Source organism: Musa acuminata, chromosome BXJ1-4 (genome assembly GCF_036884655.1).
Source record: "Musa acuminata AAA Group cultivar baxijiao chromosome BXJ1-4, Cavendish_Baxijiao_AAA, whole genome shotgun sequence".
NCBI lineage: Eukaryota > Viridiplantae > Streptophyta > Magnoliopsida > Zingiberales > Musaceae > Musa > Musa acuminata.
The window spans coordinates 33,094,165-33,111,951 of record NC_088330.1 but is presented as its reverse complement, the minus strand read 5'-3'; the positions used below and the strand labels follow the sequence as shown (position 1 = coordinate 33,111,951).

General features: G+C 38.0%; 3 protein-coding genes across 4 annotated transcripts; 1 reads left to right on the top strand and 2 right to left on the bottom strand.

Annotated features, from left to right (window-relative positions):
- The first annotated feature begins 2,428 nt into the window (after positions 1 to 2,428).
- LOC135672159 (agglutinin-like) lies at positions 2,429 to 3,361 on the top strand. Its single transcript, XM_065180613.1, has 3 exons — positions 2,429 to 2,563; positions 2,714 to 2,905; positions 3,027 to 3,361. Exons 1-3 carry the CDS (start codon positions 2,429 to 2,431, stop codon positions 3,261 to 3,263), a joined length of 564 nt encoding a protein of 187 aa, XP_065036685.1. The 3' UTR covers positions 3,264 to 3,361.
- A 3,049-nt stretch (positions 3,362 to 6,410) lies between these two features.
- Positions 6,411 to 9,172, bottom strand: LOC135654593 (anaphase-promoting complex subunit 10-like). Its single transcript, XM_065175632.1, has 6 exons — positions 8,932 to 9,172; positions 8,454 to 8,514; positions 8,242 to 8,334; positions 7,914 to 7,984; positions 6,870 to 6,974; positions 6,411 to 6,786 (listed from the first exon to the last, which is right to left on the bottom strand). Exons 1-6 carry the CDS (start codon positions 9,117 to 9,119, stop codon positions 6,717 to 6,719), a joined length of 588 nt encoding a protein of 195 aa, XP_065031704.1. The 5' UTR covers positions 9,120 to 9,172; the 3' UTR covers positions 6,411 to 6,716.
- A 1,492-nt stretch (positions 9,173 to 10,664) lies between these two features.
- On the bottom strand, positions 10,665 to 16,641 carry LOC135654567 (uncharacterized). 2 transcript variants are annotated; one of them, XM_065175631.1, is made up of 9 exons: positions 16,335 to 16,641; positions 16,086 to 16,218; positions 15,770 to 15,973; positions 15,559 to 15,681; positions 15,207 to 15,250; positions 14,983 to 15,106; positions 12,373 to 14,514; positions 11,207 to 11,346; positions 10,665 to 11,055 (listed from the first exon to the last, which is right to left on the bottom strand). In XM_065175631.1, the coding sequence occupies exons 2-9, from the start codon at positions 16,161 to 16,163 to the stop codon at positions 10,827 to 10,829; spliced, it is 3,084 nt and encodes a 1,027-aa protein (XP_065031703.1). In that variant the 5' UTR covers positions 16,164 to 16,218; positions 16,335 to 16,641; the 3' UTR covers positions 10,665 to 10,826. The 2 variants fall into 2 exon arrangements, with proteins under 2 accessions (XP_065031703.1, XP_065031702.1); XM_065175630.1 differs by having other exon boundaries at positions 10,665 to 11,058; positions 16,335 to 16,640.
- Between the last annotated feature and the right edge of the window lie 1,146 nt (positions 16,642 to 17,787).

The following is a 17,787-nucleotide window of genomic DNA, read 5'->3' as shown; positions in this document are numbered from 1 at the left end:
TCTCATCCAAGTTGTGTTTGTACTCTGCTATCATATTATATAATACATCAATACATCAATGTTACCAGTCTCGGCCGAGGCAGAAGAGCCAATCCCATTCCGGATTGACCTTATCAACTTTGAGGAAGAACACTTTGATTATTAAGATTCATATGAAGAACCACCTCAAAATTAAGAGGACAGTAACAAAATAAAAGGAATACAAGGAGAACATTAAAAGGGGGATGCAACTGCTGTATGATATATTCAATAAGGGGTGAATTGATCCATCTATCCATGAATTTTTGATGCAAAAAAAGTTAAAATAAGCATGAAAAATCATGGAAGAGTTTGACAACATGGCAAAGTAATTGAAATTGTTAATCATATTATAAGTCTTGGAGATATTATTGAAGATAAAAAAGGTTGGTTGCAAAGTTCTTACAAGTCTTCCTGCCATGTTGTAGTAGCAATAGAAGAATCAAAGAATCTGTCCACTTTACTTTTCTTGAATGGATGAGTTCCCTTCGAGTGAGTGCAGGAGGAAAGAATGAACAGATCATCTTCCGATCAACCTGTTGAATAAGCATTTCAGTCGAAACTGAATTTTTCATAGAAGAATCTAAAATATAAACTCTAATGGAGGATCATTTAACAAAAAGGAAAGAGGACAAAAGCGACCAAAGTTACCAAAAGAAAGAGTATCAACAAAAAGGTTCAAATTCAGGTTGCAGAATTCGCAAGAAGACCAATCATGAGTCAAAAGATTGTAGATCCAGATGTAAAAGGTGTCCCAATCATTCTCAAAGAGATTGTTGGTTTCAAAAGAAGAATGATAAACAGCAGGCAAACTTCAATAAAGAATGAAACCAAACAATTCTTCTCTTGTATGAATGTTTAATAAGAAATATAAAATGTGTGGTATTTGGACAATGTTTAATAAGAAATATAAAATATAAGGACAATGCGGTCTGCTAAACTCGATCGTCGAAGATCTTGGGACCCCATTGGTCAAGGCATCTACATGTTAAGACGCCTTGGCTACTACTAGCATCTAGATAGCTTAGGGCAATTCTATCGAGATTTACGGTGTCATTAACTATTGAGGGATGACGGGTACTAACTAAGTCAATTGTGAGAGTAGGGGCAAGGCCAACTACATCATCCCTATCAATGTCTGAACATATTGAGCAAGGTTTATGAAAACTTCGATCGACACTAGTATATGGGTCAATGTCACTGTTAGAGGAGAGAGATTAGGGTCATTGAACATACACCAATATTACATAAGTGTTTAAACTAAGGTAGTGGCATCAATGGTTAGAAAGGTCGATTGTTGACTTTCCTTGTTGGTAGTGGTGCACCCTCACTTGAGTGCTCGTTAAGTGGGTCTGTAGTGTGGTGCTCTTGCAATATGAGACCCTCTTTCTAGTACAAAAATAATAAGGATGATAGTCGATGACATCTCTATCAATTTGACACAGTCCAAAACAACGTGTACAAAGTTTGGAAGTGCACATATGATAGTTCGAGTACTCATATGCTTGCCGACCTACAAGAAAATCGGACTAGGGTGAGGGTGTCCAATCTGATTCCTCCGATACTTAAGTTAGAGCCAAAATAAGATATGAATTCATGAATGAATTTGATCTACATTATAGTAAATAGATAGGCTATAGGTTAAGCCTAAGAAAATATTATATAGTATGTGTCAAATATTTCCTTCTAAGATTATTATTGTTGCTAGGTTTAGGTGATTGCCACGTGTCTTAATTCATGCATAGCTTCAATTGAGGGTGAATTTTCCTCGTTTAGTGTCATGAATTTTGGCATCCTATACTCATATTATTATTATTTATTAAATGGGACGTAAAGGGTTTCGCCTTTTAAATGATAATAGTGTTTGATGAAAATTGCATCGGACATGATCTTATTAGTTGCTGCTTGATTAACTATCCTTAGGCAAAACTTCTCGTCTGATGTTAGAATCGGTAATCACATACCTGTGATCACTCATTATTAGTTATTTAACATATATTTATTACACATTATTAGTCATTTAACATATATATATATATATATTATACGTAAATATTTTCCAATAATATTAATTGAGAATATTTTCTAGTTGGTGTTTAGAGGGATATATATACATGCTTATAAAGATAGCCATGTCATGGGCTGAAACCATCCATCGGTATTCGTCGTCTCTATCAAGGAAGACCAGAGCTTTAAAATTCGCACTTTGTATTATTTCCACTTGTGCTTCCTTCCATCCTCCATCAACTCCTCCAAGTATTTATTCGCTTGCTTTCTCTACAGGAAAGCGAGGGAGAAGCGGGGAACGAAGGGAAGATAATTTCGTGAGCGAATGTACAAGGTATCTCCTTTCCCAGACTCTCAAAATTTGTTTTAGTGCGCCTCAACCTCTCCGATCTCCTTCAACGTCATGGCATTTTCCAAAGTCTGCAGCTGTTGGAGGCTCCTCTACCAGTGGACCACGTCTTGGGCGAGCAACAACTCGGAGTCACATGGCAGTCACCACCCTGACAGCGATGAAACTTCGGACGCCATGAGGCCCTCGGTCGTAAATCTACACTTTGTTGTCGTGTGATGTTTAGTTCATTCTGTGACCACACGATTCCAGATCAATCCAAGAAACATGGGATGACGGACGTCTCATCTGTGCTCACAGATGCGGAAGACGCTGATTAGGTTGCTCTGTTGGGTGCAGGTCTACGTCTCCGGACCTTGTGGTGGCGCCGGCGGGAGCGAGAAGGACATGGGTGTAGGTCCCGACACTCGCATCCTGAAGGTGATGCTTCGCCATGGGCTCGCAGTGAACGCCATTAGAATTATGTACCATCACGACGGCTGCAACGGGTGGACCGGCTGGTGGGGGGGAACCGGAGGGCAACTCTCCGAGGTCAAGTCAAAACTCTAATCATTCTCCACATCCTCCAGTTTCTTGGCAGCCTCTTCCCGACAGCAGCTGCAGCATAGAGCTGTTACGTTCATCCGTGTATGTTTTTTGCGCATGCATGCAGATCAATCTGGATGTCGATGGCGATGAACACTTGACATGGATAAGTGGTCGATATGGCTTTTTCCGCGGCGAAATGGTGATAAGGTCGCTGACTTTTGGCAACAACAAGAAGACGTATGGGCCGTACGGGGTGGAAGATGGTTTTACTTTCGATTTGGATGCAGGAAGTCAAAGGATCATGGGGTTCTTCGCCCGCTCAGGCCAATTCCTCAACGCCATCGGGGTTTATACAGCTTAGCGATCCACCAAGCAACTGAGAACATAAGCGATCGATATAATGCGTCTCATAAGATCGTCTCTGTACGAAATTAATTCTAATATCTGATAATAAATAAAGGTCTTTACCTCAATCCAAATTCCGTACTGTTCCTCTTATTTGGAAAGGAAATGGAGATCCCAAAAACCTGTAAGGAAAACATATAAGATGTCAACGCATGAGATAGATAGTCTCCGTACGAAATTGATTCTAATATCCGATAAGAGGTTTTTTTGCCTCGATCCAAATTCCTATCGTCAAGTAGTCTCTTACTTGGAAACAAGTGATTCCTTCTGTAACTCAAACTATAAGATGAGTCCATGGATATGGTATTATTAGAGAGGCACAGAAGAGAAGTAACCCTATCCAAGGGAGAAAGTTTAGAGAGAGAAGAAGAGGTAAAAATTGTCATCACCTCAAGTTCTTCTCTTAAGTGTTAGGTTTTGTTCATCACCATCAAACTCAGCCTCAGCCTCAGCCAAGGTTATAATTTTTTTATATATTAAAAAATATATTTTTCTAAGAGAAATTACATGATGATGATGATGATGATGATTTCCAAAAATGAAATAGAAAATAGAGGTAATTTAAATAAAAAAGAGAATCAAATATCATGAATTAAGATTATAAAATTTGTAAATAAAGAGTTCTGGACATTATATTTTTCCATTTTTTTAAATTATTACTCATTAAAAGGATATGTCAATATGGAACTCATGTTATAATTTAGGGTTTAGGGTTGATACAGAGCTCTTATCTGTAAATTTTGATTCTCTTTTTTTCTTTAAATTACCTCTAGTTTCTATCTCATTTTTGGAAATCATCATCATCATGATCATGCAGTTTCTCTTAGAATAAATAAAAAAAAACCCCACCATTCAAAGAATCAAAAACATTTTGAAGTCATTACAACAAGCACAAATAAATAAAATTTATTTATTTATGCACCTAGTAGAGGCAAAAAAAAAAAAATGTAGATATATGCCAAATTTCCTATTTTTGGCCTGCAACCTACAGTAGACATATACTAAGAAAAAAAATAGTATACCCAAATAACTCTATATACTAACTCAGATGTTCATGCATTTTTCATGTGGAACTAAATCGGAACGTTATATGCTAATTCGGATCTTCATACCTATCTATATATATATATGATGTAGAACTAAACTGAAAGAAATGTTCACATGTAGTATTCTCACTTGATTTCTTTTTCTTGGACAAGAAGAAATATAATCTCCAGAAATTTGCAATCTGTTGCAGTGTAACCCCAAAACATGAGCTCAACAGCTCCTCCATATGAGCCATAGCATCTACTCTACAGTGTGTGTGTGTGTGTGAAGAAAGCATTCTGCAGGCCACCTACATGGAACTAGCATGTTGTGTCATTCAAGCTGAAGGAACTTGGCACGGTTCGCATAGCATCAATCGAAGTGTGGAAATGTGTAAAGTGAGGACTGACTTCAGAACATGTTTTACTGATACCAACATGATCTGTTTCACACTGTCAATAAGCATGATATTTGTCTTGGAATAACTCCAGCTTGTTGATTCCTATTTTGATCTTCTGACATTTTGCCAAGTCAACTCTTTTTAGATGATGAAATGCCTATGTCTGTGTGGATTATATATTAGACTTGATTCATATAAAAAACAAGAGGCAAATGATATGAGAATTCGATGACCAAATGCTCACAAGATGTACAACTTCAGGCAATAAATGCATGAAACTTCTGAGATGCAAGAAGGTTCTTTTCTTTTCTCATCTTTTCAATCACAGTCATGAATCAATTGAAAAAAGAAACAATGGTGTATCAAAATTCAACTGTATAGTCTGAGTATCTTCCAACTATGATGATATGTCGAGCTCTGTCCATGCCAAAGGAGATTTCTCGAGAACAACAAAAATGGTGATGTTGATGCAATCTTCTAACACAGCAGCCATTATCTCCATTGATGTCTTTTTGATGGTTGGTGTTCTAAAATTTATCTTCTAGCAATAATATTTATTATAAATATAATAAGTGAAACTAGAACTAAATTGACGAACATTTCATGAGATTCCTATCGACATGGGGATCCGAAATGATACCGGTTGAATTTATTATGAACATGATTAACATCATCATTTCTGTTATTATTGCAAGCAAAGAGAACTGTTTTTTATTGAAACTTCATTCATCTAAGTAGTAAAAGAACAATCCTCAAGCCTCCATTGCTTGCTAGGTTGAGCTCATCAAATGTGGTTTTCGCATAGGAATGCCTCTTGATGATTAGTTCTTCAGATTCTGTTGCAGTGTTAACCCCAAAACCAGACGCCATGAACTCAATAGCTTCTCTATATAAAGCCACAGCCATGCTCTACTCTACAGTGCGTATGAAGATGAAGAAACTAGTATGTGTCATTCAAGCATCAGATCTCATGTTCTGGCATTCCTTGATAGAATAAGAGTGTTGTTCTACATGGAAGCTTCTTTGATTGCATTCTCTAATGCTTGTAAAGAAGAAGGTGCTGCTCAAGATCCCGGCCATGGTTGATACGCAGCAAAAAAGTCATGTATGCTGTTGCCGATGCCCATTGACATAGTATCAATTGAACTGGTTAAAGAAGAAACAGAAAAAGAAGAAAAAACAGATCAGTAATAAACCAAGTAATGATGTTAGAACATCTTTTGTTTATCCCAACATAATCTGTTTCAGACTTTCTATAAGCAAGAAATTTGTCTCGCAATAACACAGGCTTGTTGATTTCTGTTTTGATCTTCTCATTTGTTACTGGGTCAACTCTAGTTACACAAGTGATATGGAGGACAAAAACATATCAGGATGAAGATACTGCACTTAGGTCACAGAACAAATACATTACTGTTTGTATAAAAAACATCCTTCAATCAATGCAACTAGTGACAGGTAAACATTTGATTCCCTCGTGCAAGGTGGTCATTCACATTCGGCTGTCCCAGCAATTGACCAGAATATAATTGCCATTATCTCTATTAGGTAAAATGTCTGAAATCAGAGGAGATCACTGTTAGAACATTATGGTCATAGAATCTTGAACATTGACTGAATCAAAATCCTTTGTGCCTGCAGATCATGTTGCTTGAATATTAATTACTTTTTAAGTGATAGGACAAACCACAAGCAATGTCTACATAAGTATAATTTGAATTACACAATTCAGGTTTTCAGGAACTTGTACTGAAAAATCATGTGGTTGAATCCAATGAAAGAGTTAAATACCCAACAGGTCTCTGTAAATTGGTTCAGAATCTTGTTGAGCTTTTGCACCAAGATAAAGCTCGGAAATTTGCACAAAATTATGTCTGGAAATTTCAAGATAAAATGTTAGAACAAATTCTTGTTTTTCAGTGTGCTCACACCAGGAAGGACTGCTGATCTTCCACACTTCCTGCATATCTATAAGGACGATTGTTACCGAAGGATCGAGTAAGTGATGAATTCTTTTGAAGTAAAATGAAATGGTTGAAGGGGAACAGGGTTCCTGTAATACAGCATACCATGGCAAACCTTAGTGCATGAAAATGGAATAAGAAAAGCAACAGTGTACAGTAATTGTGGACTCACGGTCGAGGCCCGTATATTTTGACTTGACGTATGTGTGTGTCCCTTCCATTCAGATGATTGGATAAAACAGCAATTTGGAGCATAAAAGTATGAATAAAGGTTTCCCTGCAAGATGAAAGGACAATTTAGTGCAGTTCTAATTCACAAGTTTGGATACTCGTAAGATGAACTGTCTTGCTTCCAGTGAAGAGCCTCATTATAAGTGCAGTATCTTCAATCTGACACAGCTGTCCCAGTAGGCAGGTAAAGTTTTGGACCTGCTTAAATATCTGGCAAAAACATGATATGTTGATTTTTTTTTTTTTGTTGAAATCAGTATGCATCGTTTGAGACTTTGAGTGCTGGAGGTCGCTATTTCAATCAGAAATTTTCAAATTTTGTAATTTCTACAACATGAATCTGTTCCTTTTTCTTTCTGATATATTCATTTAACAATCAAATTATACGGAACATCTCAAGAAATATATATACAATAATAAATAATGACACTTATATGCTGCCTTTTTCATCCATATTGACCAAGTAAAATATATAATAACAAACTTCACATCATACAAGGTTACATGTGCTGATTATCAGATTGCTCCATATAACAATTTCTTGATGTTTGAAATTTTTTTTTTCCCAAAACCCGAGTACACTTAAAGAAAAATTGAGGCTTAAGACATTTTGCTAGGAGTTAATAAGAGGCTTTGTATTGGTCATTGCCTTTCAAAAGGGACACGTAACCTGTCTTCAATTTATTTAAAAAAGTTGAGATAATTTTTTTCTATTATCTTCCACCATTATTCTTCTGCACCTCTTTTTCCTTATTTAATCTTTTTCTGTATCCTAGGGCTATGCAGAAGTTATTCTAACTGATTCACCTACTATGTAAAGAATATTCAACTTATCAGCAAAATGAGAATGATCAACTTGAAAATGTAAAGTGCACTGAATTGACACAAATAACAATGGTATTATAAAAGAGCAAAAAGAAATATTTTAGTATCAAATAAATGCAAAAGCAAGCAAGGAGATTGAAATATCATTAGTGAGACTTACCGGGGATCATTACCAGACAAAGAGATATGGACCCAACCAACTGGCTTCACGAGCTCCACAGTTTTTATCTCCTGTTACACAGGAGTGCAGAAACCAAATTATTCAGTCCAACAGTAAAGTTCAATAATCAGATTATTGACCTATATGAAAATTCAGCTAGTCCCAGTAATTCCAAGATCAGCAAAACTGGTTAGTGGTTCTACAATCATTTTCACTCACTCGATTATTACCAAGGTCTGTAATAACAAACTTTCCATTGTAATGGTAATGTAGAACTTATAACTTACAGAAAGAAAGGAAAAGAACTAAATTGGGAAGGAAGAGACACCTTTAGGTTGTGGAAACCATCACCAGCACGGATTGAGATCTTGCTTGGTGTGTAACTCTCATCCAACTTGAAATCCACATAGAGGACAACCAGCTGAGCCAGATGATTCATATCACATTTAACAACAAATCAAGATTAACAAGAAAACAGTGACTCAAACTCAAGCAGTTCCAAATAAAAAAAAGGTAAAGGGACGGACATAGGAACACAACCTGCAGCTTAACCTTCTTCTGAAACTGGATATTGACCAGATGGGGTTGGGCTCCATCCGATCTGAATCAATAAACAAACTGATCACTAATCTATCCACTATAACCAGCAAAAGAAAGATTTCACCAGCAGTTTTTCTCGAGGGTATCCATTTATCATCGAACATATATCAACATTTAAAGCGAAAAAGATTAACTTTTTCATATTCCTCATCGATCTTTTACAAAACTAATCGAGAAAATAATGTTTTCAGTTCTTTCTTCCACGGAAAGGTGGGAAAATGATGCATTGAGAAAGATGAACAGGGGAAGAGCGATTATTTAGCTCCCCAGCAGTGTAGCAATTTACTAGAAAACGCGGTTCTTCCATTTAGGGTTTGGTCGATTCGTACAAATTCAAAGAGGGTAAAACGAGGAAAATCGTAACTTTGGAAGATATCGAAAGACACAATGGGGAGAGAAAGAAGGAATTCATCTTAACTGCCAGTAGGTATCGAGGTTTTCGTCGCGGAGGGAGAGGACGCCGTTCCCGGGCTTGCAAGAGCTGACGCTCCACGCGGCCTTCTTCGCCATCTCACGGAGATCGTCGTCAACCGACAGCTGAGGACTCCCCGTCAGCTTCCCCGCGGCCGTCGCTGTCTCCTCTTCCCCGTCCGATTCCGTCGCCATGGCCGCCTATTCCCACCCTTTCTGCAAACGCTTTGCGGAAATCTATTTCAAATTCGTCCTCTCCCGTATATATATATATATATATATATATATATATATATATCTTATAGGAAAAACAGTCAACCGCTTTTAATTAAATCTTAGTTGATTGCTATAGATTTTAAATCTAACTTAATATAAAGACAATCGCACGAAGGATGCTATAAAATCTATAAATCTTACCAAAAGGTCGATGTAAATAAATAAGTCTCTTTTGATCTCTACAAAGTCCTCGGGGTCTTAGGACGAACTCAAAAAAATTATTACAACGAATACGGCCTTCCTCAAGAGATAATATTGACAAAACGATTGCGATATCATTTTAGTTGTTATACAAAATTAAAATAAAATAGAGATGAAGCTAAAAAGTAAATGAGAGATCATCTATATTTAAATCTCTTGTGACTAAGAAAAAAATAAATAAAAACTAATATGAAGATAGTGTTACAAGGCTGCCCAATTACTTAGATGTAGACGTGGGGAGATAAATCTAGATGTAGATATTAGATATAACAAGGATCCTATTAATAGTGAATAATGTTAGAAAGTTTTCACAAAAATTTCTTAATCTTGGGAGCAATATTCCACTAAGGATGCTTAGATGATAGAAATTGTTCATTTCATTCATCAATGATTTGTAGGTAGTAACGACTATTCACAATTATATGAAAATTATCTTTAATATTATTGATAAGCTTATGTATTGATTTGTAGGTAGTACAAGTGTTGTTAAGGATAGTAGAAGTTTTGTTAATATTATGAGGGAGGGATCTAAGTGTTTAATATTATGAAGGATAATTTTCTTGACCACAAGTAGGTCCTGAATACTTAAGCCACCCTTGTATCTTACCAAGTGCTTACTTATGCCACCCTTGTACCTTACCAAGTGCTTTGTCGATCAAAGTACTTTGATATCTATCTAGTAGCAGACATTTAGAGAGAGAGAGGTAGGTTCCAACATATTTCAGAAGTTAAATGCCCTCTTTGATGCCTATTACAGATAAAAAGTGTTTGGTGTCAAGATTGTAATAGGAAGGGAAATAAATAGTAGACTTGTCTGACTTTTAGGAAAGTGAGGGATTCAAAAATATCCTGCATCTACTCTTGAACCAATTAGATTGTTCATCATTGAGCAATGCATAGAATCCAAAAAAACAGAATCAAAAGCCTTTTCCAAATCCAGCTTCAAAAGGACCTATGGAATTCTGTCCTTAGAGTGAATGAATGTTTCCTATTAGATTGTTCAGATTTGATGAAGAGTTACCACAGGATCTATCTCCACAGAAAGGGAAATGAACAGCAAAACAAGATTGCCTGGAAAAGCAGAAACCCTAAGAAGATGAATACACAATTGGAAGTTTTGATATCATCTAATAAAAATGGCCATGGACTCATCAACAAGAAGTAACAACAGGCAACTATCTTTTACTGATATGAGATTTAGAAAGAGACTGCTCTGTGAATTCAACATAACTGGAAGCACCATATTTCAACAAAGGAAACATATTGCACTCAATGAACAAATTATATGCTATTGATGTACACACTATATTTGCTACAAGTTATAGTTGCCTTGCAAGCCCCAGATATGCCAAGTGATGCATCACAGTGCTTGCCTATACAGAGAACTCATCTCAATGGCACCAAAAATAGGCAAAAACAAAAGGACTAATTCTTGAAAGAATTTTTGAGGGTCCGGATTGTGATCATGAGTTGTTGCCTTTCGCCTTCTACTTCTGCAAACTTCAGGCTCATCTCAGAGTATCTTCCCTGCATTTCTTTCAGTTCAGATTCCATCGATTCATTTTGTCTTTTTAGCACTGCCATTTCACCTAATACATCTGCAGTCCTCTTTTCTTCATATTGATTTGCTTCGTCTAAACCAGTTCCAGCACGCCTGCTGAGACAAACACCACAGGTAAGAAGAATGAAATCTTTATTAATTCTCACATAAAGAGTTGCTTGAAATAATTAACCAACAATAGAAGTTCAAACTAGAGCAGGGAAGAGGACAAAAAAATGACAGCAGGTCTTGCATCAATAGTCACCTTATGAGCAATTCTTTATCAGTACCATCTGCATCGTATAAGTGTTCTTTATCTTCCTTTGACTGCTGCAGAAAATCTATGCTGCAATTAGCTTCATCTTTGCTAGCATATTTCCAACTCTGACGGAAATGCTTTTCATCCTGCAACAGTTTCTCCTTGATGTTAATCTTCATTTGTTCAAACAGTACACAGATGGCCAAAATCCAAGTGTTCAATACACATGCATACATACGTGTCTAAGAATATTGGCATGGCATGATAAATTACAATCAGCCTTGCATTTTGACATTAAGCAGAATCTCATTAACTTTTTCATCAAATGAAATTTGATAACACTTTAATATAAAGTAGGTTAACGAACAAAGTCCAATATTCTGCAAAGATTAAAAACAGCGCCCAAGGTTTTGGACATTTTTCATATTAACATAAACCAAATCCGTCATGCTTAGCTCATAGCTACAGTTTTCTGTACAAGGAAACAAAATCAAAGAAAATTTTACTAAAATAATTTATTGCAATCACCAAATATCTAAATTTATCTTCCTGAGGATAGTATTGGAAGTCAAGAAATTAAGAAAATATGAAATAAGTTCTTAAGCTAGTTTGCACATTTTGAAATGCAAAACCAGGTCAATTTAATAACACTGTTATAAATAATGGATCAATTAATTTAGTACAAATTAAGAATAAAAAATTTCCCGACCTCAGTTTGCAAGCCTTCACAATAACTCAATTTTCTTATCAAATTCCGATATAGTTCTTTGCATTTCTTTAATTGGATTGCTGAGATCCTTCTTCAACTCTATGGATGAGTCAATTAACATTACTTGTCGCTGATGATGATACGCATCATGGTAAGTTCAAGACAAATGGCATATGCTAACAAAAAAGATTTGAACAAAACAGGGATGTGCATGCAATATTGTTTATAAGCTAGTGTGTTTTTGTTCTTTTAAATGGCTGTGCATGAGTAAGTGCATGGATACATGTGCTTGCTGAAACAAAAGACTACTGACTCTCTCTGCATTGTGGGTGTGTGCCTGCATCTGTGTGCCATGTGCTACTGAGGGTGGGGTTTATTTCTATGTTCTATGGTACATTACTCCCATCTCCAGTGGTATCATGATGTGCAAAACTAAATCTATCATTCATGTTGTTTTCCTTACATTTGTAGTCGTGCTTGTGTAGTAGTCATCTACTTTTTCCTCCCTGCTGGTCGTCGTCTGTTCCTCCAAAAGAACACCCCTCAAGTGGGAAACTGATTTTCTCAGATTCTGTTTTCCCAACTCAATTTCATCCAAGGCATGCTTCAAGTCACCGTGCTGCATTGTAAGAGTTGTTGCCTCAGATTCCAGCATTGCTATCATAGTATCTTTTTCATCTTTTATCTGTCTCAGTTTATTCATTTCCTCCAATGATTTATTTACTTCTTCCCTCAGTACTGCTATCTCATTCTTAAGCAAATCAATTTCCAAATTTTTATCTTGCAAAGACATCTCGCTTCCTTTAATAGATGTCCTTAATAGTTCCATCTCTTTTTCTTTCTCTTCATTTTGTTCAAAGAGAAGAGATTTCTCTGATTTGAGCTTCTCCATCTCAGTTTTGAGTGATTGCATTTCCTCTAAGGAGTTTCTTTGCCTTGCTTCCTCGGACATCTTGTATTTCTGAAGCTCTCTCTTCTTGTCTTGGAGTTCCAACAGTAGCTTATCTGCCTCTTTTGATTTAAAATCTATTAGGCCTACTAGTTGCTTGAATTTCATGCGGTATTGATCCTGAACTAGTGCCAAATCTTCATGGGCTTTCTTCAAAAGTTCTTCCAGGTTGCTTTTTTGTGAATGCAAATCAGCAGCTTCTTTTAGTGTTTGCTTGACTATATTCTCATTCGTTTGAAATGTAGATGACATATGTGCAGAAAGACTTCTAAATTCCTCTTGAAGCCTCTCAACAGTGATAGAATTGTTCCATTTTGTTTTTCTCAATTCCTCTTCTGCTATTATGGCCCTTTTCTCTTGCTCAACTTTAGCATTTGTGATGGTTGCTATATCTTCTTCAAATGCTTCGGTCTGTTTCTGAAGTTCTTTCTCCAAGCATTCAGCATGAGATTCAAGGTCACTGATTATGGATAAATGTGCCGAACACTCATACTGCATCCTGAGTTGTTCTCGTAGTTGCATTTGTTCCAGCTTTGTGGTGATATCATGGTTTTCCTGTTTCAAAATTTCATAATCCAAGGCAAGCTGCTCCATTTGCATTTCAAGATCTTCTCGGTCTTTCCTGTAAAATTCTACTTCATTGTTAAGATCAATTATCTTGTTCTCGAGCGGGTAAGTCATCTTCATATCATCACGTTCATTGAGAAGTGCATCCAATGCATATTGCTCTTCGGTGTCATTTTGAGAATTTGTTTCGAGTAACTGCTGTTTACTTTCAGGTTTCTGTAGATGTGGAATTCCATCTCCCAATTTCAGTTCCTCTAGTTCCTTGTCAGTTTCTGTTTCGATGTCCATTTTGCTGCATTTCATACAAAGTGTCTTCCTATTTCTTTGTTCCAACAGTCCATCAAGATCTTTCACGGCAAGTAACAGCTCAGCATTAGCTTCTTGTGTCATTTTTAGTTGCAAGCGAAGATGTACATTCAGATTTTTCTCATGATCTAGCTCTTGCTTAATTTCTTCAAGTAAAGAAAGATGATCTTCTGCATCATGCTGTGAGAGAGTAGATAGAGTTCTATCAACTTTTGTTTTCTTTTCTGAGAACTTGAGCACATCACATTCCTCTTTAAGTGCATCTCTCTCATCCTTTAGGCTATTTAATTCCCTTGAAATTTCTTGTCCTCGCTTATTCTCTTTGATGATTTGCTTTCGGAGAGTCTGCAGCTCCAGATCTGATAATTCCAACTTTCTGGTCAAAATAACAATATCATTTCTTAATTTCTCAATGCTGTCCTCTGAATCATGAGATGTTTCATTTAACCCAGCATCACCCAGACTGGCTGTTGAAGCATCTGCACTTCCATCAGGGGCTGAATTGCCAGACCAGTCACCTGAACTGGACATCGGCTTTTTAGGAGTATCACCGTTGGTAAGCGATGACAGGAAGCTAGTAGGATGATTACGGGTATTGTTATGCTTGATGCTGTTCTCTCTCGGTGTATATATTCCTGAACTGGTGTCCGAACCTGATGCTGATATAGCATCAAAGCTGTGACATTTTTGGAGGTTTCCATTGGAATCAGCAGTATGGACAAGAATTTCCCTGCTCGACGAGAATTTGACTTGTGCCTGACTGTTAATATGTGAACAATCAACCTGTCGAAATGTATTAGTGAATATCATTGTTACTCATAGGTAATCCAGAAGTACTATGGAACATGTGCACTTATAAAGCATTCTCTTGGACTTTAACTCTCGAACAAATTTCCTACTAATTGCTTGAAATATATTCCAAAACAAGCATATCGATTACAAGAAATTCATCTCAATACCATGCACATTAAACTAATTCTTTTGGCTCCTTATAAAGCATGAAGTTCCACCGGTCTGTCAGATAGATAGTGATAAAGAAATGAAACAGGTATTAAGCATTCCACTAAAGTCCAAACATGTGACAATGGACAGCTTAGCTTTCGGGTACTCCTTCCACAATCATGTTTTGCATATTTGAATGATGCAGATACGGCAAAGTTGTTTCATCAAGGGATTCTTTTAATCGGCAAGCTTTTACTAACCTGGTGATGTATGGCTATATTATTTTTGTAAATGTTGCCCTACACTTACAATGTTGATGCCATTCACACCATTGGGAGCTTTGATGCTTTCCTCATTGTCGAACTTGCTCAACTGACTTTGTAATGTTCTTCTTTGCCGCTTAACTATCGTTTCTCCATCTTGATCACCTTCTCTGAGGAAATATTCACAGATAGAACTGAATGATCAGCAAATCCACAGTCAAACCATAAAATGCATTTCCCTAAGGATACTAGTCTCTGTTTGTAGTCTACCTTCCATCACCATCACCATCACCCTTCACTTTTTGAATGGTAATCTGTCATTTCAAACAAAAACAAGAATAATAAGGAAATATTCAGTCAAAATCCAAGTACTTGTGTGACCCTTGGATCACATGAAGTGCCTGATCCATTCACCCCACTTGTTTTTTCTTTGTTTGGGCAACCCTGAGAGGTTCAAAGAAAGAACAATGGCAAGAATTATATTTTGGCAAGCATGTCAGTGTGGTCTATTCTTTATTTCTTGAACAGAGCTTGACTGAGAAACTTGTGATTTCTATTAACCTGCAGTGTCAGATGATGCATGAGATCAATGGTTATCAATTCAGAAGGTGGTGATGCTCACATGCAAGATGGCTCCTGTATTTGATGCCTTGAGAGGGAGAGAAACAGAGGATGCCTTGAAGACCTCAGCATAATCCGCCAGGTTAACAGCGACCTCCCCCAAAACCTCAGCTTTGCTCGATCCCTGCGATCCTTTCGACGAATCAGTCATAATTGCTCGCACACAGCACACTATAAAGCACATCCGAAAGCGATTCGAGAATCTCTCATACAGCAGCTGAGAGGAGAAATCTGTAGACTTTGTCATCCATCTTGCCAGTCTTCGGATTGCGGACGAGCTTCACTGTCTCGTACACTGGATTCGCCCAGTTGCAGGTGCCGTCCACCGCCGCGACCTTCTCCGATCTCGCCGTCGGCTTGGCGACGTCCGCCGGGACCAGGCTGACCATCATCGCCTCCGACGCTAACAGCGGCACCTACCAGAATTCAACCACCCCAAAGGCATAATCTATCTACAGATCTCTGTAACATTTGTCGGTCGGAGTGAGAGAGTAAGATGAGCTGACAGATATGTGACACCAAACCGACCTGCGTCGCATGGAACTGCAGCTTGAAGACGGCCTTGCTCCTGTTCTTCTCGCTCCTCCATCGCGCCGCCTTGAACATCTTCGACCTCTGCTTCAATTCTTCATCCTTAGGCCGCGGAATGCAGGGTGGTCACCTGCACCAACCGCACAGGTACCAGCACTTATTGTCAACACACTCTCTATGCACTCACAGCAGCAAAGAGAGTACTGCAAATGGGTGGGTTGGTGGATTTGAGATGCCGAGGCTCACCCCTAGGGAATACGATGGTTGAGGTGAAGAAGAGAGCACGAAGACAACAAGAGAGCAGATCTACCAACTGAGCTATTTGTTTCCAGACACGCACGCACTCTCTCTCCCTCTCTCTCTTTGTCTCTCTCTTCTCTGTAACAGTTGGTCTTTGCGGGAATAAAATAATACAAAGTTGAAGGCAAATGAGAAGCTTCTGCGCAATAAAAAAACATGAAGGTTTTGAAAAAGGTGGAGTTGATCTGTTGATGTGAAAAAAGTAAAAACATATGTGGGGGGATTGCTTGAGAGTTGGGACTCCTACAACAAAGAGGAGGAGATAGATTTAGTGAGAGAGAGAGAGAGAGAGACAGAGGTTGGTTTGACAATTGGTGCACATTTATGGGCAACGTGATGTTGGCCTTTTGGGCATGTGTGGGGAGGAAGTCTTTAGGGCAGTAGGAGGAGGATTAAATGGATTCCATGTTAGATCGATCAGACCAGAAAGGATGAGATTGCATTAGCCACCCATTAAATATTCCAAAGATTTAGTGTGAAAGATTCATTTCTTGAGCTCATGAGCTTATGTTGTCTGTAAAACTTCATGGTTTCTGTGTCCTACTTATTTCCCAGAAGAAGATTGATGTTAGTTTCTGAGTCAGAATCTATGAAGAGTAGTAGTATTTTAGGAACATATAATGTTTGGATTAGATTGATGCAAATCTCAAGAAGCGTGCAGCACCAAAGTGGCATCATCTCCATTGCACTGCATGCTCCCACAGTCACGTGTCTCTTCCTCCCTTGCAGCAGATAAAAGGCCACTGCCACTGTCACCCAATATTGCCTGTGGAAGCACAAAGTGGACTTGGTAGGACTGTTCATGTTCCCCACTAAAAGGCCTCTGCATGTTGCATCTCTGGAACAAGGTCCTCTCCCGACATAACACATGTTTGGACCAATAAATCCATGACCCCCATGGCAGCATCTTCACCTCACAGAAAACAATGCAGGGTCACTGGAAGGCAAGCATCTCTTTTACCCACCCTAATCTACTGCACTCCATGGTCCCTGAAGATGTCACACCTGGGTTCCATGAGTTTGAGGCCAAGGAATCAGAGTGCTGGGGTAGCTAGATCTGATTCGGATTCCCTTCATTTCTTTCTCTTTGTTTGTATCGCAATGCTCCCCATCTTCTTGTTCTCATGCTCTCTGCACTTTGCCCTACCCTGGTGGAAGGATTGAAGAAGCTTGGGCAGACATTAATGGGTTGCGGAAGGACAAGGATGGAGGTTGAGTGATCACCTCCATTGAAGTCCATAAATAGCATGAAATATTTCTTGGGGGTTGGAGGAATTCATTAAGGCTACAACTCAGCAGCCTAATGGTCTGTGTTCTGTGTTTCGAGTGTGCTGTCGCATGTCTTCGCCATACATGTATATATTCTCCAACTATCATTTTGCCTATTGTGAGAAAAGGA